This window comes from Euleptes europaea, chromosome 3 (assembly GCF_029931775.1).
Source record: "Euleptes europaea isolate rEulEur1 chromosome 3, rEulEur1.hap1, whole genome shotgun sequence".
In the NCBI taxonomy this organism is placed as follows: domain Eukaryota; kingdom Metazoa; phylum Chordata; class Lepidosauria; order Squamata; family Sphaerodactylidae; genus Euleptes; species Euleptes europaea.
The window spans coordinates 114,670,400-114,694,640 of record NC_079314.1 but is presented as its reverse complement, the minus strand read 5'-3'; the positions used below and the strand labels follow the sequence as shown (position 1 = coordinate 114,694,640).

Below are 24,241 nucleotides of genomic sequence, written 5' to 3'. Positions count from 1 at the left end.
AGTGGGGAAACAAACCTGGTTCACCAAATTAGCGTCCTCCCCTCTGAACTACTACACCACTAGGGTTGCCAGGTCCCTCTTCACCACCGGCAGGAGGTTTTTGGGGCGGAGCCTGAAGAGGGCAGGGTTTGGGGAGGGGAGGGACTTCAGTTGCCAAAGCAGCCGTTTTCTCCAGGTGAACGTCTCTCTGTTGGCTGGAGATCAGTTGTAATAGCAGGAGATCTCCAGCTAGTACCTGGAGGCTGGGAACCCTACCCCGCCCCCCCAATGCAGGCAAAAGGCTAAATACAAAAGAAATAAAATAGTAGTTACATTTGCCGTTTCAAATTTCCGTTACCTGCTTGTAATTCATCTTGATGGAAATAGGCATGTCTTTCAATCTGCTTGGAAACAGAAGCATGGCATCTGAGACTATTGCTCTCAGTCGTCTGTAATAATAAGGAAAGGGTTAACAGCTTTATTATACATTTCTTTTAATTATTCCAACGAACGCGGGGAGGGGGGACTCGCGAAATTCTAAATCCTTCTTTGTTAGACTGCAAAAAAAAAAAACCCCTAGCGTACAATCTGTCCGTGTCACACCTGGATCTAAAGCTGCCTGAATTAATTAGCAACTTTTTTATCCTATGTGCTAGTGCTAACATATGGCATTTAATTACGACTTCCAGCTCAGCACTTTGTTTCACTTAGAATTTCAGAAATCTTTTTCTGTCGAGCTTTCCGCGGAGTCAGAAAAGGACCGCACGGGCTCTGCTCGTTTTCTTTTGTTCCCGAAAAGAGGGTTGGGTTACCCCCCCCACCACCACCACCACCCTGCTTCTATGAAAGCGAATGCGTCACAAGAGGCAGGCCTTGCTTTGGTATTGAGGGTGTCCAAGAAAACCATCAAATTGCAATTAAGCCAGTACTTAGCAGGTAAATTAGCTTGATTCAGGAAGCGTGGTATGAAGGGGCTTCAGCTGGCTGGCGTTTCCGCAGAGGAGAAGGCAGCATGCTCCTTCTGGATTGCTTTTGAACTTTTGCAGAATATTAGCGGAGGGGCTGTGGCTCAGTTTGTAGAGCTTCTGCTCGGCATGCAGAAGGTCCCAGGTTCAATCCCCGGCATCTCCAGTTGCAGGGACTAGGCAAGGAGGTGATGTGAAAGACCACTGCCTGAGACCCTGGAGAGCCGCTGCCGGTCTGAATAGACAATACTGACCTTGAGGGACCAAGGGTCTGATTCAGTATAAGGAAGCTTCATGTGTGTGTGTGTTCAGTCACTAGTCTTCACATGCACAGTTGCTGTGTGCAGTGATCTCACAGTCATTCCATGCACCGAAGAGGAAAGCCTCCTAGGCTCAAACTCAATATTTCTACCCAGGAATTAAGATGACAGGGAGATGTCCTCCTGACTGTCCCATCAATCAAAGAAGCTTGGTTGGTGATAGGGTTGCCAGATCCCTCTTCTCCACCGGCGGGAGGTTTTTGGGGCGGAGCCTGAGGAGGGCGGGGCTTGGGGAGGGGAGGGACTTCAATGCCATGGAGTTGCTAAAGTGGCCATTTTCTCCAGGTGAACTTGATCTCTATAGGCTGGAGATCAGTTGTAATAGCAGGAGATCTCCAGCTAGTACCTGGAGGTTGACAACCCTATTTGGTGAGCAAGGGAGGGCCTTGTCAGTGACAGATGGCCATCTAGCCTCTGCTTAAAAACCTCCAGGGAAGGAGAGCTTACCACCTCCCGGTCTGTTCCACTGAGGAACTGCTCTAACTCTTAGAAAATCCTTCCTAATGTCTAGATGGAAACTCTTTTGATTTAATTTCAACCTGTTCAACCTTAATTTCTGGTCTGACCTTCTGGGGCAACAGAAAACAACTTGGCACCATCCTCTAGTAGTTTCATCCCAGTAGTATCATCATCATCATCATCATCTCTTGTTGCCAAGAAGGTTTTTCCTCTTCATTGTCCTCCTTTGGGGCTTCCTGGAAACACCTAGCTAGCGGGGATCCTCCTAGGAACTATGTGAAGCAAAAGTGGTCAGAACTGTGTTTCTTTCTCTGAAAAAAGGCACAAGTTGTCTTCTTGATGACCACCTTCAGCCCCCAAAGGGATCTGTTCTTTCAAAAAAAAAAAAACCACAAAATGTAGGGAAAGGTTGAAGACAGGAGGAAAAGAGGAAGACAGCCAGCATGAGATGGATTGACTCAATAAAGTAAGCCATGACCTTCAGTTTGCAAAACCTGATCAAGGCTGTTAATGATAGCACATTTTGAATGTCTTTAATTCATAGGGTCGCCATAAGTCAGAAAGCGACTTGACGGCACTTAACGCACAGCAGATCGGGAACCGAGTATTGTTTCTTTCCTCCGTGCCAGTTCTCTTGAAAACAGCCTTTTTTGTACAAGATATACGGCGTACATGCGCTGGATGTTTAATTTGCTATAAAATCAGCCTCCAGCTGAAAACCTGTGAAATCGTTTTAGTTAATTTGCCATATTTATCAGTTTACCAGTGAAACTTGAGCCGGCCGGTGGGGAATCTGTCATCTGCAGCAGTTCGGAAAATTAAAACCAAAACTGGAGATTTCCCCCCCCCCCAGGGTTGCGGGAGGGAATAAAGCTAATTCAATGGCTTCTTAGCAACTCCTGGTCTTCCTTTGAGAGTGGGACTGAAAATCTACAGGGAGAGAAGGAAGGACCACTCTGATTTTACGCCCCCCCCCCACACACACTTTTACAATCACTTGTCATAATCCTCATCCCTCACAGGCAAGTTGTTTAGCGCATCGCATATGCATGGGGGGGGAGAAATGTTGTGAGCGGAAGGACCACTGCTAAGCCCTTTGCACTGAGTTTCATCTACCCCTCTGATTCAGTTGACAGCAGAGCATGAAGCAGGACCAGTGTGGTGTGGTGGTTAGAGGGCCAGACTAAGTTCTGGGGAACCCAGGTTCGAATCTCCACTCTGCTATGGAAGATCAGCCTAATTTACCTCTATCACGATCCCTCTCTGTGGGTACTGAGGGAGAGAGAACTTTGCTTGTTTGTGTGAATGTTTATTTGGAGTTTTAATTTTCTCCTTCTTAGTCACCTTTACTTATTTTACCACGGAAGAAATGAGACACCAGAGACTTTTTCAAATTAACAAACAAGTAACAGAGATTTATTAAACACTGTACAATGGATGGATTTGGAAGGGAAACTGTAGTTAGGAAAAGCATAGAACCAGAGCTATTTTATAAGTTTCACTTCAGAGAAGGCATAGATCTTAAATGTCTTAGTTGGTACAGTATTACAATTCTTAAATTCAGTTCACAGCTTCAGTTCATTTCCCAGAACTTCTTATAGGTGTTTCTATTCAGGCTATGCTGCCTAGCTATCAGGGAAAGTGGAGACCATACAATCTCTCTTCCCCAGAGAAACACAGGAGTATGGAGATTTCTCCTCAAATCTCTCTTCCAGTTCTCACTAAAGATATACCCTACTTTTGTAGCAGTAATCCCTAAACAACACCCTGTATTTGGAATATCTCCTTCCCAGAGCCTATTCCCTTCCTGTGACCTGAGAAAGGGTCCCTTTCCTCCCAGTCTCTGCATTTCACTCCACTGGATTTGTTTCATACCAGCTTAGGCAAATCTGAACCCTCAGGTTCTCATAGTCAAACACAGGTTATCGATAACAGAATTCAGTCCCTTTCTTCAGAACAGAGAGAGTGAACTCCTTAGCTCTGCCCACTCCCTTTCTTTGAGCTTCTTTCAAAGATTAACTCTTTGTTTGTCACAACCTCATAGGGTAGTAGTTGTGAACATAACGTGGGGAAAAAAGGAGAATGGTGCTGTAAGGGGCTTTAGGTATCCATGGGGGGGTAAAAATATGTAGGTAAAATATATTTAAATAAATAACAACATATTATGATAAACAGACAGGGTGGTTCTGCTGGAGCTCCGCCATGGTGTCCACCTCTGCAGCCTGTAGTAAAACATGACCCAGGTTCTGAGTAGAGATGTAAAATTTTGAACCTGTGGGGGAAAAGAGCAAGATTTGAGTCCAGTAGTACCTTAAAAACCAAGATTTCCAGGGTATAAGCTTTCAAGAATCAAAGTTCCCTTCGTCAGATAGCTCCCTTTGATTCTCGAAAGCATATGCCCTGGAAAATCTTGTTGCTGTTTAAGGTGGTAATGAACTCGAATATTGCTGGCCTAAAGCAGACCAACACAGCTACCCACGTGAAATTATCTTTAAAGTGGGGGGGAGAGAAACAAGATGGATTGACTCTAAGGAAGGCACAACCCTCAATTTGCAAGACTTGATCAAGGCTGTTAAAGATAAGACATTTTGGAGGACATTGATTCGTAGGGTTGCCATGAGTCAGAAGCGACTTGACGGCACTTAACACACACACACACACACAAAGAAACATATGTCATGCCGTTAGGGTTGCCAGGTCCCTCTTTGTCACCGGTGGGAGGTTTTTGAGGTGGAGCCTGAGGAGGGCGGGGTTTGTGGAGGGGAGGGACTTCAATGCCATAGAGTCCAATTGCCAAAGTGGCCATTTTCATGAATTCATCTCTATCTCTGTCGGCTGGAGATCAGTTGTAATAGGAGGTTGGCAACCCTACCAACCGTTGGTGCTAGTTTTGACTTTGTAACAGTTTGGCATTCATAAACTTTGACTTCAGCCCCAAATTGGCACCTAGTTTGTTGCTGTTAGATTAATTTCCATTCTGTTTTGGGGAAAGAACGTATCGTCTGCATGCCAGTTCATACAAAAAAAGCAGAATAACTTTGCTAACCATGCACAAACATGTGTGTGTGTGTGGGGGGGTTACTCCAAACAACACTCTTGGGATGCATAAACATTTGCATTCCACCCCACGCAGTTTTACAGTTGCGGAGTTATGCTCAGTGCATAACTAAAAGTATCAAAGCCGCAACACCAATAATATTGTATGAAAATATACTGTTTTTTCTATGCTGCAGTGTAGGGGGGATTGTTCCCCTAGTAAATGCTTGCTAATGTTTCAGGATGCGTCACGGGGTGGGGGGAGGGGGCCCTCAGGAAAGCCTTTTCTCTCCTTCCCCGCCATCCCCCCGTGGAATGGAAACAAAAGAACCCTTCATTACTAAAATAATTTGCACAATAATGGAAATAAATAACGGGAACGCCAGATCCTCTGGAGTAACGCTTCCCTTACAAACTCTGACAGTGTGCTCATTAACAGCGAATTGAATTTACATGCCATTTCCAGAGCCAAGGAAGGATCAGCGTACCTTCTGTATAATAAGTTTTCTCCCCACAAAGCAAGAGACGAGAATAATGACCTGACATTCTTGTAAGTCTTTTAAGACCCAGCTTGCACTCAGTCCAGTCTCAATAGAATCATAGAGTTGGAAGGGACCATCAGGGTCATCTAGTCCAACCCCCTGCACAATGCAGGAAATTCACAACTACCTCTCCCCCCACACCCCCAGTGACCCCCACTCCAAGCCCAGAGGATGGCCAAGATGCCCTCCCTCCCATGATCTGCCTAAGATCTCTTCTCAGACATCAGGTCCCTGTCACCCTAACTGCACCTTCCTCCTGGGTTCAGTGTATCATTGAAGAAAATGGACTGGATCAGCACTCTACAAACTTTCTACCTTCAGGGACCCTTTCTACACTGACTTTGCCTGCCTGGGAGGTCCAGTACATCTGCTGCAGAACCCCAGCATGTTGTAAAGGATCCTGAACAAATACACCATTTTTTTTCCATTTCTTTTTGTTTCCATGCATAAGGGCGGGCCTGTGGTTCAGTGGTAGAGCACCTCAGTGGTAGAGTTTGAAAGAGAATGAGTCTGATTCAGTATAATAATGAAAAGGGGAAGTCAGGTACTAAATGAGCCCGCGTGGTGTAGAGGTTAAGAGCTGTGGTTTGGAGCAGTGGGCGCTGATCTGGAGAACCGGGTTTGATTCCCCACTCCTCCACATGAGCGGCAGAGGCAAATCTGGTGAACTGGATTTGTTTCTCCACTCCTACACATGAAGCCAGCTGGGTGACCTTGGGCTAGTCACAGCTCTCCTAGAGCTCTCTCAGCCCGACCTACCTCACAGGGTGTCTGTTGTGGGGAGGGGAAGGAAGGTGATTGCAAGCCGGTTTGATTCTCCCTTAATTGGGAGAGAAAGTTGGCATATAAAAATCAACTCTTGTTCTTCTTCTTCTAAATGTACAAGACCAACAAATGCAGTTGAGAGAGAGCACATGAAATGGGGGGAAAGAGGAAGACCCAACAAGAGATGGATTGACTCCGTAAAGGAAGCCACAGCCCTCAATTTGCAAGATCTGAGCAAGGCTGTCAAAGATAGGAAATTTTGGAGGACTTTAATTCATAGGGTCATCATGAGTTGGAAGCGACTTGACAGCATTTAACACACACAACACACACACACCCATTGGTGTAAACTTATATTCAAGACTCACAATGTATTTGTATATAAATACAAATTCAATGGTAGCAAAGGTACATATTACATTTGTAACTCAAGTCTTCCAAATTACACCTTATAATACAGATTGAATACAAAATAATTCTTTTATACAGTGCTTCTTCGTATATTATATGCTGCAAGTTGTCTCCTTCATGTAGCAGCCAAATTCTGTGTTGGTAACAAGCTCCTAGGATTCATTTGTTTCATAGGGGTTAACTTCCTCAGAACCTTCTCAAACTTTCATATTTCTTTCTGAGCAGGATTTTAATAGGATATATTAGTACATACATAGAATTCCTCAGATCCTTATATAATGCTTTTATCTTAGGCTATGCTGTTTTGTTCTCTTAATGAGTTACCAACGCATAATCACCTTCCATAGACTCAGTCAGTATAAGGCAGCTTCACACGTTCCATGTGTTCTTATTTGTTGTGGGTGGTTTCCTCTCCAGAAAGGTTAAGACAATATAAACGTGTTTGGGCAGGGTCAATTATGGTCCTTTGTATTTTTGGGCATTCGTGAGGCTATTATTTGGGCCAGGATAAGTGTTTTTGAGGGATACTCACCTATTTTGCTACACACCTCTTATGGAAATCGATGCACACGCAGGTATCCATTTCTACCAAATTTGGTCATGACAGCCAGTGAAAGAAAGAACCCACAGGAACAGGGAGTACCCATCTTCAAAACTGGAATTTTCAAAACAAAACAGTGGCCATTTATGCAGGGTCAATTTTGATGCTTGCTCAAGGCTCTTTTTAAAAAATGCAACCTTTAAAATGCCTATTTACGGTCCCAACGCAAAAGGAGAAATTCCACACACACACCCCTCTCGCCTGCTCCTTTGTCCCTTCCATTAGCCAACCGCCGTTTGCCTAGCTAATGCGCTGCTGTGATTTTGCATGCTTCCTTGAGGGGATTCTTTGATGCGAGGGCGGAGCAAACACAAAAGGTCGCGTTAAAGGGGCTCTTAAGAAATACAAGCAGGTGTGCACCGGCTTCGCAGTCACTTCCTGAATGACGGTGCAGTGTGTAAAACTAAAAAAAAAATATGTGGGGCACTTCAGCCTGGAATGCACTGCTAATTACCAAGCATGAATGGCCGGTGTGTCCACACTTGCCGAGTCTACCTGTTGCCAGCAGATTCCAATTCAGCAGCTAGCGATTTCTGCGCTGCAGCTTTAAAGCCTCGGAACGTGAGCTTGCTTAAACTCCATCTGACGGATACAGTCGCTGCCTTGACCTACTTTGTGTGTTTCTCTGTAGAAAGGAAATCATCTAGCGATAACTTGACCTCCCCTCCCTTTCTGAATTGTTTGCCAACGAACGTTACCAGCCTGGCGGGGATTTGGTTTTCCCAACATAATCTTGCAACGCCGGTCATTGAAGTGTGCGCCTTAGAAAGCGGACGCTTGCTCCCCGCGTCTGCTTGGAGTAGGAATTATTGTGTCGTTATAGGTAAACAGAGGGGAGATTCTGCAGCAGCGTTCCCTCTTTGGCTGCCTATCTTGTGAGCTCCATTCGCTAGAGCTGATTCAAATTGACGAGGGAGAGGGATCCTATAGATTGCACAACTTGCAGCAAATATTTTCCCCCCGTTAACCTTTCTTTTTTTCCCCCATTTCATGTGCTCTCTCTCTCTCAACTGCATTTGCAAATTCATACATGGGAGGGGAGGGATTTTATCTAAACGAGAATCGGCACACCCTACGTCTGGTCTCTTTTTTCTTCTTCTTACTTAGTGAAAATTGGGGAAAGAGGGGGTCGGCAATTCCAATCTGTGTTTCCTCCACTTAACAATGATTGGTGGAAGGGCAAGGGGACTGAAGCGGCCTCAAGAGAAAGGCTGGCGATTCAGTGAAGAGAGGGGAAGGGTTATATGTGCGAAGGGTTTTCCACGGGACCGGGTCTTCCTTTACGACATTGTGATGATGCTGGCAAGACGGGTGCTCGGTTTGATGTGGTAATGAAGCATTGATCGCAGACGAGGAAAGGGGGGGGAGAGAAAAGAGAAACGAACCACCCTTGGCTCATTCATTATTTTTTATCTCCTAGCTGTGGAAGACAGAAAATTGTTCATAGGAATGGTTTCGAAGAAGTGTAATGAGAACGATATCAGGGTGATGTTTTCTCCATTTGGGCAGATAGAAGAATGCCGTATCCTTCGGGGACCAGACGGGCTGAGCAGAGGTGAGTTCCAGCCGTCTATACAACTCCTCTTCTTTGAAGTGCTAATTGGACCTGGGTGTCACAGTGGGGGGGGGCGGACAGAGTCACCCATCAGCAGCTGCAGGTGACGCTCGAAAACACGCGGCGTGACACCCTAACCCTGCAAACTTTTCACAGCACCTGAAATTATCGCCTTTCATTTTTAATCTCCGAAAGGTTCTCCGGGACAGCGCATGTCTCTTTGCCCCGTTAGCAAGATGGGCAAGTAACCACTTTCTCCCTCACACAAAAACCACATTTCAATTTTAAAATATATATTTTTAAATGTCAAAATCCCCATTAGTCTGATAGATGGGAGGTGTGCGGGGGAAGGGATTGTATGTTGGAGATGTGCATGGTTCTCCCAGATGCGTTCTGTCCTCACTGCCACCATCTCTGAAATACCAGCCACACAGATCACTGATGGCCAGGGGTGAAGGAAATGTTTTAATTGCTCCCCCAGTGTAGTTTTCCCTATTTGAATACATATCCCATGAAGCTGCCACATACTGAATCAGACCATTGGTCTATCAAGGTCAGTATCGCCTATTCAGATTGGCAGCGGCTCTCTAGGGCAGGGGTGTCACACATAAGGCCCGGGGGCTGCATCCAACCCCTTGAGAGCTCTTATCCAGCCCGCAAGCCAGACAAGGCAGCCACCCTCCCCTACTCTTGATCTGGGCTGGTGAGGCATGGCCCGGCCCGACCAAGTGACATTTATGTCATATCCAGCCCTGGTAACAATTGAGTTCAACACCCCTGCTCTAGGGTCTCAGGCAGAGGTCTTTCACATCACCTAATGCCTGGTCCTTTTAGCTGGAGTTGTCAGGGATCGAACTCGGGACCTTCTGCATGCCAAGCAGATGCTATACCACTGAGCCATGACCCCTCTACAGGGGTGCTGTCTACTGCTCCCTGCTCCTGGCGACCCCCTGCTTTTGAATAGTAAGCTTCCTGCTGTTTACACAACCCCACCTCTTCATGAATTTGGCGTCTTGGTCACATGAGAGTGTGACGAAACAGTCAGGGCGGGCTTCGATGTATCCAGACCCAATTTAAAAAATTGCAGATTTGCAGTAGTTAAATCGACCGGTTTAAAGGCCTCTTACATGGTAGGGTCCTTACTGCAGATTTTGGCTCAGATGTACATGTGCAATGCAGAGAAAGGAAAGCGATATCGCATAATGGAGACAATGAGGGGGAAGCAGGAGATCGCAGCTCTCTGTCCGTGTCTCCTCAGGTGGCACAGCACTATGCAGGGTTCTGCATCTAGGAAAGGCTTTCTGATTGTGTATATTTTCACAGTAAGTGGCAGAAAACTGGTGAATGTTGACATTGAACACGCATTTACTGGTAAGTCGTCTGTGTGTATGAAGCTCAGTGGAAAATGTCGAGAGAAGTTCTTAGCATTTACCAGTAAATGGCACTCTCATGGCATCCTCATTTACAGGCAAAGGAGACTTACCATTAAAGTTAATTTCACAAAGTGTTCTGACATTTTCTGCTGGGTCTTGTTCCACCTCACGACTCACTGGTAAATGTCCACATTTACCATCACATGTACTAGGTAAAGGTAAAGGTCCCTTGTTCAAGCACCGGGTCATTCCTGACCCATGGGGTGATGTCCCATCCCGACGTTTACTAGGCAGACTTTGTTTATGGGGTGGTTTGCCAGTGCCTTCCCCAGTCGTCTTCCCTTTACCCCCAGCAAGATGGGTACGCATTTCACCGACCTCAGAAGGATGGAAGGCTGAGTCAACCTTGAGCCGGCTACCTGAAACCGACTTCCGTCGGGATCGAACTCAGGTCGTGAGCAGAGCTTGGACTGCAGTACTGCAGCTTACCACTCTGCGCCACGGGGCTCCTACCATCACGTGTACTAGGGGGTGGTGGAATCAACAGATCCCTATGGGCCAATGCTGAGCCGTTCAGCAGTTCTGAACTTCCCACTAAGTTAGCGCCATTGTTGGGTGGGTGAAAAGCTGAGCGCCAATCCCGTCTTGAAAGCGACACAAAGGTTAGGCTCCACCGTAGAGTTAACAGGCCAGAATGTTTTTTACTAGCCAGGAAAACCTCTAAAGACATGGAAGAGAAAATGAAGGGAGGTGAAATAAGATTTGGTAAATAAAACTCCATGAGGCTGAATTGCAACGTAACTGGATCAGTAAAAGGTGTTCACAGTTTATGCATTTTATTACAATTTCTTCATGTATCCTAACGAAATTAACATTCTGTCTTGAAATGTATCTGTCAGTACCAAGACCTACGTGGGCATCTTTATTTGTAGTTTATTCCCCCCTCTGACACCACTAGTCAAGGATAATTTTTTCCCAGTCCTGCATTGAACATAAGCAAATTGGGAATGAATAGTTTTTTTTAATATAATATGTTAACTTCTGGGGATCTAAATTCACAAGAAGCTGCCTTATACAGAGCCAGTGTGCTGTAGTGGTTAAGAGCGGTGGACTCTAATCTGGAGAACTGGGTTTGATTCCCCACTCCTCCACATGAGCAGCGGACTCTAATCTGGAGAACCGGCTTCGATTCCCCACTCCTACACATGAAGCTAACTGGGTGACCTTGGGCCAGTCACAGTTCTCTCTAAACTCTCTCAGCCCCACCTACATCGCAAGGTGCCTGTTGTGGGGAGGGGAGGGGAAGGAGATTGTACACTGGTTTGGTTCTCCTTAAAAAAAGGTAGAGAAAGTCGGCATATAAAAAACAACTCTTCTTCAATATTGTGACTGGCCGTTGCTCTCCAGGATCTTTGGTAGAGGTTTTTCACATCACCTCCTACCTGATCTTTTCAACTGGAGATGCCAGGGATTGAACCTGGGACCTTCGGCATGCCAAGCAGATGCTCTACCTCTGAACCATGGCCTCTTCTAGAATCTCCAAAGGGTTTGTGTAGCATACGTTTGGTCTATTTCAGGATCAAAATACTTAGCAGAAGAACAGAACAAACAGGTGTGATGTAATATTTAAAAGACTCAGCTGGGAGTCTCTGGTTCAAATCTTGCTTCTGCCACAAACTCACTAGAAGACCCAGGGCAGGCCACCTTCATTCAGTGCAAATACTCAAGAAGACTTGCATATGACAGCCAGTGTGGTGTAGTAGATAGGCTACGACCAAGGGGACCCAAGTTCAAATCTCCACTCAGCCATGAAGTTTACTAAGTGACACTGAGCCAGCCTAACCTACCCTGCAGGATTGATGTTCAGATAAAATGGAGGAGAGGAGAACCAAGTATGTTGTCCCAAGTTCCTTGGCGGAAGGGTGGGATAAAAAGGGTACTCAGTAAATGAGCTGGGAGAGGAAAGCGGTCCTCTTAGGTCCTGGTTAGGTTGACGAGCTCCATAGAGACCTCATTCAAAAAGGATGTGGACAGAATGGAGCGGGTGCAGAGGAGAGTGATGAAGATGACCAGGGGCCTGGAGACCAAGCCCTACGAGGAAAGGCTGAGGGAGTTGGGAATGTTCAGTGTGGAGAAGAGGAGGTTGAGGGGGCACAGGATTACTCTCTATAAGCATTTGAAGGGCTGTCGCTTAGAGGAGGGCAGGGAGCTGTTCCTGTTGGCAGCAGAGGATAGGACTCACAATAATGGGTATAAATTATGAGCGGTGAGGTACCAGATGGATAGTGGGGGGGGGGTTTACAGGAAGAGTAGTTCAGCAGTGGAATTGGCTACCTAGTGGAGGTGGTGAGCTCCCCCTCACAGGCAGTCTTCAGGCAGTGGCTGGACGAACACTTGTCAAGAATGATTTAAGTTGATCCTGCATTGAGCAGGGGGTTGGTCTGTATGGCCCCTTCCAGCTCTATGACTCTAGGACAGCATGGCTTTGATGGGTGAGACCTGCATCTCTGTCCTTCTTCGATTAACATGACAGGTTCTTGAGTTGAATTTCCCACGGCACAGATGAGAGGCTGAATCTGCAGGAAGCTTCCCTTCCTTTAAAGAGGAAAAGGTGCTTAAACAGGATGGGCTTCCCGTGTAAGGATCTGGGTCCATGGGCACATGGTGCAGAAAGGATTGTTCCTAATTGCAAATGTTCAAATGGGGGAGTAAAGAAAAACCCCACAATGTTTAATTCAACAGCAGGAAAGATCAGACTGTGGCAAGTTACAAGTTAAGGATCGAGCGGTTGGCATCTGGGTCAGTTGCTCCTATGAGGAGCGGTTAAAACGCTTTGGGCTGTACAGCTTGGAAAGAAGGCGGTTAAGGGGAGACATGATAGAGGTCTATAAAATTATGCATGGTATGGTTAGAGTGGACAGGGAGAAGCTTTTCTCCCTCTCTCATAATACCAGAGCTGCCGAAGCTGGAGGGTGAGAGATTCAAAACAGATAAAAGGAAGTATTTCTTCACACAACGCATCATTAAATCATGGAACTCCCTGCCCCAGGATGTGAACACACATGAAGCTGCTTTATACTGAATCAGACACTTGGTCCCTCAAAGTCAGTATTGTCTACTCAGAATGGCAGCGGCTCTCCAGGATCTCAGGCAGAGGCATTTCCTTGTCCCTTGTCCCTTTAACGGGAGATGCCGGGGATTGAACCTGGGACTTTCTGCATGCCAAGCAGATGCTCTACCACTGAGCTGCAGCCCCTCCCCATCACCCATGGAAGGCTTGAAGAGGGGAGGGGACATGTTCATGGAGTTGAGGGCTATCCATGGCTACTAGTCAAAATGAATACTAGTCATGATGCATACGTATTCCCAAGCTCTTTGGAAGAAGGACAGGATAAAAATATGAGCTATATCAACCAGGGATGCCTAATGGCCATGCATCTTCCAGTTGGCAGCAGGACAGAAATGAAAACAACTGGAGGAGGACCATCCAAGATGAGGTACTGGCGTCCCGGAGCCTTCAGCTGCCTGCTAGGTTAGCACAGAAGTTGGGTTGAGGCCAGCATTCCTCAGATAGAAGGATCCCAGGTCCTTCCCACATTCCTCTCCCCAGTGAGCAGCTGGCGCCTTCAGTCCTGCAAGAGTTACTGAAATAGGTAGGCCAGAGTCATGTCAGACTAATCTTATCTCCTTTTTTGAGAAAGTTACTACCTTGCTGGATCAGGGGAATGCTGTAAACATGGTTTATCTTGATTTCAGTAAGGCTTTTGGTAAGGTTCCACATAGTATTCTTGTTGACAAATTGGGAAGATGTGGTTTAGATCCTATTACTGTTAGGTGGATCTGTAACTGGTGGACAGATCGAACCCATAGGAGGGAAACAAAGATGGTGAGGGGTCTGGAGACTAAGTCCTATGAGGAAAGGAAAGGAGCTGAGTATGTTTAGCCTGAAGAGGAGAAGACTGAGAGGGGATACAATAACCATCTTCAAGTACTTAAAGGGCTGTCATATAGAGGAGGGTGCCGAGTTGTTTTCTGTTGCCCCTGAAGGTCGGAACAGAACCAACCGGTTGAAATTAAATCAAAAGAGTTTCCATCTAGACATTAGGAAAAACTTTCTAACAGTTAGAGCGGTTCCTCAGTGGAACAGGCTTCCTCGGGAGGTGGTAAGCTCTCCTTCCCTGGAGGTTTTTAAGAAGAGGCTAGACGGCCATCTGTCAGCAATGCTGATTCAATGACCTTAAGCAGATGATGAGAGGGAGGACATCTTGGCCCTCTTCTGGGCATGGAGTAGGGGTCATTGGGGGTGTGGGGGGGAAGATAGTTGTGGATTTCCTGCATTGTGCAGGGAGTTGGACTAGATGACCCTGGTGGTCCCTTCCAACTCTATGATTCTATGAGGCACTCCAGAAGCATTCGCGGTTGCGAGGCTTGGGCTGTGCCATTTCGGTCGCAAACGAGTCCCCGAATGGCGTGAGTCGGTGGCGCATGATGGGATTTGGCTGCCTCTGTTGACTCGCCCCTAGATTGAAGCCGCACGAGGAGGAGCGTGAACTGATGAAGTGCAGCAGAGCGGCGCATTGGCCAGATGACGGTTATTACTCTGGGTCCTCCTCTCTGCAGAGTGAAAATCAAATTCTCGATTGAACACACACAAACAGATAGAAGGAGCATATTGGCTCGTGTACAAGTAGCTCAGAAACCGTACCGATTTCTGTGGCTCGGGATCTGGGATGTCACATCTGTTTGCTAGCCAGCAGAGTGTTACATCTGTTGAAAACTGAGCAGTGTGTGTAGCAGACAGACATACAAATTGGGAAGGGCGGGTTAGCTTGGAATGCATGCGGCCTCTGCTTGTGAAATACCGCTGAGCGAGCCATGAATAGTACAGTTTCCATCCCTTGAACCACTGGGGGAGACGTTGTACTGAGCTCCGTCTACCCATCTGGTTAAGATGGTAGGGGGACCTGAAGCAAAGGCAGCGTTTCATAGTGGTTAGAGTGTTGGATGAGGTCGGGGGGACACCCAAGTTCAAATCCGACTCCTGGCAATGAAGTCACTGGGTGACCTTGGGCCAATCACACTCTCCGGCTAACCTACCTCGTAGGGCGATTGTGGGAATAAAATGACGGAGGAGGAAGAATGATAGCCATTGCCCTAAAAAGAGGTGAAATAAAAGAGAGAAAAGAGGTGAATAAAAAAACACTTAAAATTTAGTATCAGCACCAGTTTGCTATGTTCTTGGACTATTAATGTTAACTTTCCATCTCCCAAACATACGTGTGGCTACTGTCATTTTATCTCATGAAAAGAACCGGTGTGCCAAGTAACTTTCTTCTGGATAGTTCAGATAGTTCTGGGCTTTGAGTAGGCTCTAAATGAAATGTGTATCAAACAGATGAAGCTGCCTTAGACTGATTCGGATAATTGATCTATCGAGATTAGTATTGTCTACTCTGACCAGCAGTGTTATCGTTTGTACAAAATGTGGTGGTCAGTTTATAGCAGAGATGAATCAACTAGAGCTTACTCTGTCCAGTCTGTGCTTTTGATCCTCAACGTCGAACAGAATTCAGTTATTGGTTCTTGTAGGTTATCCGGGCTGTGTAACCATGGTCTTGGTATTTTCTTTCCTGACATTTCGCCCGCAGCTGTGGCCGGCATCTTCAGAGGAGTAACACTGAAGGACAGTGTCTCACTTGACACTGAGAGACACTGTCCTTCAGTGTTACTCCTCTGAAGATGCCTGCCACAGCTGCGGGCGAAACGTCAGGAAAGAAAATACCAAGACTACTGTTACACAGCCCGGATAACCTACAAGAACCAATGAACTCTGACCGTGAAAGCCTTTGACAATATTTAGAATTCAGTTCGTTTGTAACCCACAATGAATACATGACGTTGACTTATACCGAGTCAGACCATGGGTCTGTCAAGGTCAGTATTGTCTACTCTGGCCAGCAGTGACTCTCCAAAATTTCAAGTTCGGGTCTTTCACATCACTTCATACTTGATCCTTTTAACTGGAAATGGTGGGGATTGAACCTGGGGCCTTCTGCATACAAAGCGGATGCTCTACCACGGAGCCAAAGCCTCTCCTGGTTGTCTGTGTTATTACTGAGTGTGCCTGTGTATACATGTGTATACAGAGTTGCCAGATTTCCCCCTTGCCATTGGCGGGAGCGTTGGGAGGGCAATTTGCAAGCACATGGGCAATAATAATAATGTCCCTTCCAGGGTAAACCCAGAAGTGATGGGGACACTCTAGCACGTCCCTAAAAAAAACCCCTCTATGGAAACCATAGATTTTTCGGAGGAATTTGCTAGAACATCCCCGTCAAACCTGGAAGTGACAATGATGCTCTAGCATATTCCTCCAAAAACTGTATAGTTTCCATAGAGGATTTTTTTTTTGAAGGGACATGCTAGAGCGTCCCCATCGCTACTGGGTTTACCTAGGAAGGGACATTATTGTGCCTTTCCACACCACACGCATTTGGGGATCCCTGTCCTCCTCTAAGTGACAGCCCTTCAGATATTCAAAGAGAGGGGCTATGGCTCAGTGGTAGAGCATTTGCTTGGCATGCAGAAGGTCCCAGGTTCAATCCCCGGCAACTCTAGTTAAAGGGACTAGGCAAGTAGGTGATGTGAAAGACCTTTGCCTGAGACCCTGGAGAGCCACTGCCGGTCTAAGTAGACAGTGCTGACTTTGATGGACCCAGGGTCTGATTCAGTAGAAGGCAGCTTCATGTGTCCATGTGTATGTCCCCCCTCAGCCTCCTCTTCTCAAGAGTAAACATTCCCAAATATTGTATTTAGTTATACATTAATACATCACAGTCAGATTTCTCCAATTGTACAAGACCATCAATGTAGAACTTGATTTAAATCAATGTAAAAAAGCCTGAACAGTGTAAGGGAAGTATTAATACCATTAGCGCAACTGAAGCTATAAAAAAAGGGTTTTTTTCCATGTGCGTATCAAAAGCTACCCTGGCTCTCACTATAGTAGATGATACCCGGACATAGATAGGTTTGCCAGGTGCCCATCTTTGGTGGGCAATCTCCTGCCAATTGTTGTTGATGCCATTGTTGTCGGGAAGGGAAGAGACCCCCTTCCCTATGTGCACTGCAGTCCCAATCTGAATTAGGCACCCTATGTGTGGGAATGGGGAGAACCTGCAATATGTCAACTATCTCAGACCAAACCCGTGTACTCCATAAAGGTTGTTTCCGGTCTGTTGCCAATGTAACTCACCACAGTTCTGGATGGGAGCAAGGCTGAAAGTCTATGCAATTTCACTGATCCCTAAGGGTATCCTTATTCTAAACATTCTCACATAAACTAGGCTAGCCTGATCTCTGATTCTGAAGTGTAAGGATGTGTCACTGGCCACCAAGATCAAGTTAATTCATGCCATCGTATTCCCTATTCCTATGTATGGTTGTGAAAGCTGGACATTGAAGAAAGCTGATAGGAAGAAAGTAGATTCCTTGGGAATGTGGTGTTGGAGGAGAGTGTTATGGATACTATGGACTGCCAAAAAAAATCAGTGGGTTATAGATCAAATCAGGCTTGAACTGGCCTTAGAAGCTAAAATGACTAAACTGAGGCTGTCGTATTTTGGTCACATTATGAGAAGAAAAGAGCCACTAGAAAAGACAGTCATGCTAGGAAAGTTGAGGGCTGCAGGAAAAGAGGAAGGCCCAACAAGAGATGGATGGACTCAATAAAGGAAGCCATAGCGCTCAATTTGCAAGACCTGAGCAAGGGTGTCAAAGATAGGACATTTTGGAGGACATTGATTCATAGGGTCGCCATGAGTCGGAAGCGACTTGATGGTACTTAACAGACACACGCACAGCCTGATCTCATCAGATCTCAGAAGCTAAGTAGGGTGTGCCCTGGTTAGTACTTGGATGGGAGACCACCAATGAAGTCCAGGGTTGCCATGTAGAGGAAGGTAATGGCAAACCACTTCTGAACATCTCTTGCCTTGAAAACCCCATGAGGGGGTCAGCAGAAGTCGGCTGTGACTTGACCGCGCTTCCCATCACCACCACCAGTTAAAATAACTGTTCAGCTTTTTTTTTAACTGCTTGTCATATTTTTTTGTACATTTGCAGAGGTACAAAGGGCTGGATAATTTATTTATTTTTACTCTTTTCATGTATATTCCGCGAGCGTTTGCACCGACCTGCCTTCGATTTTCCCACATTAGCCTGAAGCAGTTGAATAGTCTCTGATGTGATTTGCAATATGTGAGAATATTTAGAATAAGGTTTGCGCAAATGGAAACCCCCACAGTACCTCCTTTGGAATTATTTTTCCTTTGGGGGGAAAAAAAACAGGCTGTACACTCTTAATCCACCCTGATTGTATGATCAAAGTGTCTTCACGGATAACAGGTTAATATTGATTTTGTAAATGCCATTCCCAAAGTCTCTTCTTGTATAATGGTGGTTATTTTTTTTAACCTTGTATAAATGAGGAATGGTCCCTCTCACAATAAATGTTTAATCAAAGAGAGAGAAATTATAAATTGTGGTTTTGTTTCAGCTATGGGTGAGTACATCCCCCCAATTCCATTCTCGCATCATTGCAGAAGTTTGCAGTGTTCCATTCCCCTTTAATTTCACGATGGGTAGCCATGTTAGTCTGTCTGTAGCAGTAGAAAAGAGTTTGAGTTTTGAGAATTTGGATGGGGAAAATGTGCATCCAGAGAGCGGCAAATCCGAGGCGAAACCTCCCATGCATAAATGGCTTGAATCTGAAGAAGTGAGCTGTGACTCATGAAAGTTTTGTTAAGAGAAAGAGTCCAGTAGCAACTTAAAGACTAGGGTTGCCAGGTCCTCCCTCTCCTCTGGCGAGAGGTTTTTGGGGTGGAGGAGAGGGAGAGATTGCGCGTGTGCGTGGCCGCGCCAACACGATTGCATCACTTCCGGTTACACCCAGATATGCCATATCGCAATGGGCCTTTACCACTCAAACTGGATGTAAACCGGAAGTGACATGGTGTGGCGGGCAGGCGCATGTGCACGCGTTGCCTGCCGACCCTCAGCTGGTCAGCGGGCAGCCAGGTGGATTGGCGGGGATTTGACCACCACCACCTGGCACTTGGCAACCCAATTAAAGACTACCAAAAAGTTTGGCAGGGTATGAGCTTTCGGGAGACACAGCTCACTTCTCCATATACAGATGCATTGTAGCTGTATCTGAAGAAGTGAGCTGTGACTCACGAAAGCTCATACCCTACCAGAAATTGTGTTAGTCTTTAAGGTGCTACTGGACTCTTGCTCCTCTAATTTCAGTTTAAATAGAAGGATTTCTGAAATCAGTTCTGCAATTGCAGTTACGTGTAGTTCTTTCCGGCCCTTTGCATCTCCGCCCTGCCATGTTCCCAATATAACTGTTGCAGAACAGCAATTTTGATATTATCATAGGCATGACAGAATGAAGATCCTTTTAGCGGGTTGTTTAACTGATGCACCAATTTGCATTGGTAAAATGGTGCACAAAAAGACACTGGATGCTTTTTTGGTACAATTGCCTCAAGATATTTTTTTGATGTGTTTTACTAACCCTTGCGTGTTCTCTGGTAGTGCAGGAAAGGTGGGGGGAGATACATAGAATGGAAAATTGCAGAAAAATGGTCCTAATTAGAACATAAGAAAAGCCATGCTGGATCAGACCAAGGCCCACCAAGTCCAGCAGTCTGTTCGCACAGTGGCCAACCAGGTGCTTCTAGGAAGCCCACAAACAAGACAACTGCACAGCACCATCCTGCCTGTGTTCCACAGCACCGAATATAACAGGCCTGCTCCTCTGATCCTGGAGAGAATAGGTATGCATCATGACTAGTATTACTTTTGACTAGTAGTTATGGATAGCCCTCTCCTCCATGAACATGCAATGACTTGGCCAACCAAGTGCCTCTGATCCTGAGTGTCCTTCAGTGTTACTCCTCTGAAGATGCCTGCCACAGCTGCTGGCGAAACGTCAGGAAAGAAAATACCAAGACCACGGTCACACAGCCCGGATAACCTACAAGAGCCAATGAACTCTGACCGTGAAAGCCTTCGACAATAATCCATATATTGTTTAATGATCTTTGATAGGCGGCCTCCTTTGTGATTCTTTGATCTGTCAATTTTTGTGTTTATAACACCATTCATATCTCCAATCACCATTATTTCTCCCTCTTGTTCTTCTAATAGTAATTGGAATATTTTCTCAAAAAAATTGTTGTCCTCCATTGCTTGGAGCATAGGTGCATATCAAAGTCCATATTTTCTCCTCCATTGATCTTAGTTTAACAACAAGATATCTCCCTTCTGGATCTTTGATCTCAGTGATTATTTGAAGATATGGATTTCTTAAATAGAGCACCACTCCCTTTTTCTTTTCTTTTGCCGATTCGATAATTGTATGTCCCAATCTTTTATTCTTTAGTAAGCGCTTGTGTGCTTGTTTGATATGTGTTTCCTGGATACAAATAATATCTGTTTTTTGTTTTGTCAGTTGATGGAATACTCTTTTTCTTTTGGATGATGAATTAAGTCCATTGATATTCATAGAGATTATCTGTAGTTTCTCCATCTTTGAGATGTTTTAGAAAGCCGCCGCTTCACTCAGTTTAGATGCCACTTCTCTTTCTGCCTTTTCTTTCTCTTGCTGCTCAGTATCAGTTTTTTCTCTTTGTTTCTGTTGTCCTCTCTTAGGGCTAGTTCTTGGAGAATCTTTTTTCTCCTCTGGTGATCTCTCTTTACCGTTTCTGTCTGTGGTTTGAAGATCTTTTTTGAGCCTGTTCGCTTGTTCTTGGTTGACCACTGTTTTCTTTCCAGTAGAGAAAAATATCTCTAATCCTGCTGGGATGATCCACCGATATCTGATTCCTTTACTTAGTAGGATTTGTCTAAGTTGATTGAATTCCTTTCTTTTTTCCACTACTGAACTCGGTAGGTCTTGGAAGATCTGGATTCTTTTGCCTTTGTATTCCAATGCAATCTTTGCAATCTTAATATCGAATCTTTTGTTGTCTCCTGATTGAATCTCACCAAAACGTCTCTTGGAAGATTATTTCTTGCTGCGTATCTTGAGTTAATTCTGGAAGTCCCCTCTCCAAACCCTGCCCTCCTCAGGCACCACCCCCAAAATCTCCAGGTAATTCCCATCATGGAGCTGGCAACTCTAACCATTTGACTTCTTTCACATTATGCATACCAGGAACTGCACTTAATAAGCATCTGAGGGATTTGCAGCTCCTTGTTTGGCAACATTCACAGTTGAGCATGGGGAGATGTACAGGCACATGGCAGATGACTGCTACTGCTTAAAAATATCTCCCAAATTCTCAGCCTTGCACTGAAAGCGGTAGGTGAAATTTTTTGCAAAAGCCGCATCCATAAATATGGAACAGATCTACTTTTGCGGGATACGGTGACCCTTTGGGGGCGATTGCTTTTAGCAGGTTTTGCAAATCAGAAACGTGGCAGAGTTGATGGGCAGAGGCTTATGGAACAAGGCGAAGGACGGCACTTGGACCCCCCCCCCAAAAAGAATATTTTCCATCAACTTATCAGAAGCAGTATGTGCTTGGAAAAGGGAGGTTTTTCGAGATGAACAGTGGGGGGGGTTCTTTTCAGTTCGCAGGAGTTTTGTAGTGATGACAGAAAAATCAGAGCGAAGAAACCCTTTCAGTTGACATGACAGGTATAACAGATGCATTCCTAAATCTGTGACAGTTCTGGTGCTTTTCTCTGATTCAGCCTGTAGGAGGAAATTGCTTTGAGAAACCTCTCCCCGGTCCATGATTGATCTGTTCTAGAGGCCTAGAAGGGAGCCCAAGAGAAATAAGTTCAGCCTGGCTCCCTTTTGGCTTGACTCGGGATCTCTGACATTCTGGAAGTAGAGTTGATAACCCCAGCTGTTAAAAGACAGGCAAAGAAAGAAGGGTTGGTCATATTTGACACGTCAGGTATTTTTGGCATATTTGACAATTAATTCCAAGCCTGCCCTGTTCTAAAGACCTGAGTCACATTCCTACACTTAATTTTAGGGTTTGTTTTTTTAAGTATTAATAGAAGGATGAAGTAACAAAATCAGCTTGATAAGAAGGCGGCTGAGGGGAGACATGATAGAGGTCTATAAAATTATGCATGGTTTGGAGAGAGAGGACAGGGAGACATTTTTCTCCCTCTCCCATAATACTAGAACTCGGGGTCATCTGCTGAAGCTGAAGAGTGAGAGATTCAAAACAGATAAAAGGAAGTATGTTTTCACACAACGCATAGTTAAATTGTGGAACTCCGTGCCCCAAAATGTGGTGATGGCTGCCAACTTGGAAGGCTTGAAGAGGGGAGTGGACATGTTCATGGAGGAAAGGGGTATTCATGGGTACTAGTTAAAATGGATACCACTCATGATGCATGCCTGTTCTCTCCAGGATCAGAGGAGCATGCCTATTATATTGGGTGCGGTGGAACACGGGCAGGATGGTGCTGCTGCAGTCTTCTTGTTTGGGGGCTTCCTAGAGGCACCTAGTTGGCCACTGTGTGAACAGACTGCTGGACTTGATGGGCCCTCTTGGTCTGATCCAGTTTTTCTTATGTTCTTAACACAGGCAGGATAATGCTGCTGCAGTTGTCTTGTTTGTGGGCTTCCTAGAGGCCCCTGGTTGGCCACTGTGTGAACAGACTGCTGGACTTGATGGGCCTTGGTCTGATCCAGCATGACTTTTCTTATGTTCTAACCATTAAAGTTCTGGACTTTTTTGCTTTAGCCTTAGCCGTCAATCACACCGACAGTCTTAAACACCTTCTAGAAAAAAGGCACAGGTGGAAATTGTTAGACGTGCCTATTCAAATTTTGCTACACATTTTTGTGCATTTAATGTAGGGTTAGGAGCCCCATGGCGCAGAGTGGTAAGCTGCAGTACTGCAGTCCAAGCTCTTCTCACGACCTGAGTTCGATCCCAAAGGAAGTTGCTTTCAGGTAGCCGGCTCAAGGTCGACTCAGCCTTCCATCCTTCCGAGGTCGGTAGAATGAGTACCCAACTTGCTGGAGGTAAAGGGAAGATGACTGGGGAAGGCACTTGCAAACCACCCTGTAAACAAAGTCTGCCTATGACCCAGTGCTTGCATAGGGGACCTATACCTTTTTTTAATGTAGGGTTGCCAACTTCCAGGTACTCACAGGAGGTCTCCTGTTATTACAACTGAACTTCAGCCAATAAAGATTAGTCCACCTGGAGAAAATGCCTGCTTTGGCAATTGGACTCTATGGCATTGAAGTCCCTCTCCTCCCCCAAACCTGTCCTCCTCAGGCTCTGCCCCAAAAACCTCCCACCGGTGGCAAAGAGGGACCTGGCAACCCTAATTAATGCCTGAACAAAGTAGTCTGAATTCTGGTCTGTACACATGCAGTAAAATGTAGGGTTGCCAACCTCCCGGTGGCACCTGGAGCTCTCCCGCTATTACAATTTCTCTCCAGGCAACAGAGATCAGTTCACCTGGAGAAAATGGCCGCTTTGTGGGTGGGCTCTATGGCATTGTAACCAGATGAGGCCCCTCCTCTACCCAAATCCCACCTTTCCCAGACTCCATCCCCAAAATTTGCAAGTATTTCACAACCCAGACCTGTGGTCCTAAAATGGACTGCCAGTGGGAGATACTAGTTTTGAATTTTCCTCCATATAAAATATTCCCTGCCACTTAAAAAAAAAGCCAACCTGTAGTTAGGGTTGCCAACATCCGGGTGGTAACTGGAGATCACCTGCTATTACAACTGATCTCCAGGTGACACAGGTCTGTTCACCTGGAGAAAATGGCCACTTGGGAAGATGGACTCTATGGCATTATACCCCACTGAAGTCCCTCCCCAAACCCCACCCTCCTCAGGCTCCACCCCTGAAATCTCCAGGTATTTCCCAAGGGGGAGCTGGCAACCCTACCAGTAGGCCTCAAGGAAGCCTCTCTTACCCAAAGGCCTAAGGCCTTTGTAGGGTTACCAGGTCCCTCTTTGCCACCGGTGGGAGGTTTTCGGGGCGGAGCCTGAAGAGGGCGGGGTTTGGGGAGGGGAGGGACTTCAATGCCATAGAGTCCAATGGCCAAAGCAGCCATTTTCCCCCGGTGAACTGATCTCTCTCGGCCGGAGATCAGTTGTAATAGCGGGAGATCTCCAGCTAATACCTGGAGGCTGGCAACCCTATTGTGTTGAGATTCAAAAACTTTCCTTTT

The 24,241-nt window shown here is 45.8% G+C and overlaps 1 protein-coding gene across 19 annotated transcripts in view; it reads left to right on the top strand.

The window, feature by feature from the left end:
• Positions 1-24,241, top strand: part of CELF2 (CUGBP Elav-like family member 2) — a 393,828-nt gene that overhangs the window by 294,477 nt on the left and 75,110 nt on the right. For all 19 annotated transcript variants that reach the window (XM_056847601.1, XM_056847613.1, XM_056847611.1 and 16 more), the window contains exon 5: positions 8,499-8,633. In XM_056847601.1, coding sequence (XP_056703579.1) covers positions 8,499-8,633 — 135 coding nt within the window. The remainder of the gene's footprint in view (positions 1-8,498; positions 8,634-24,241) is intronic.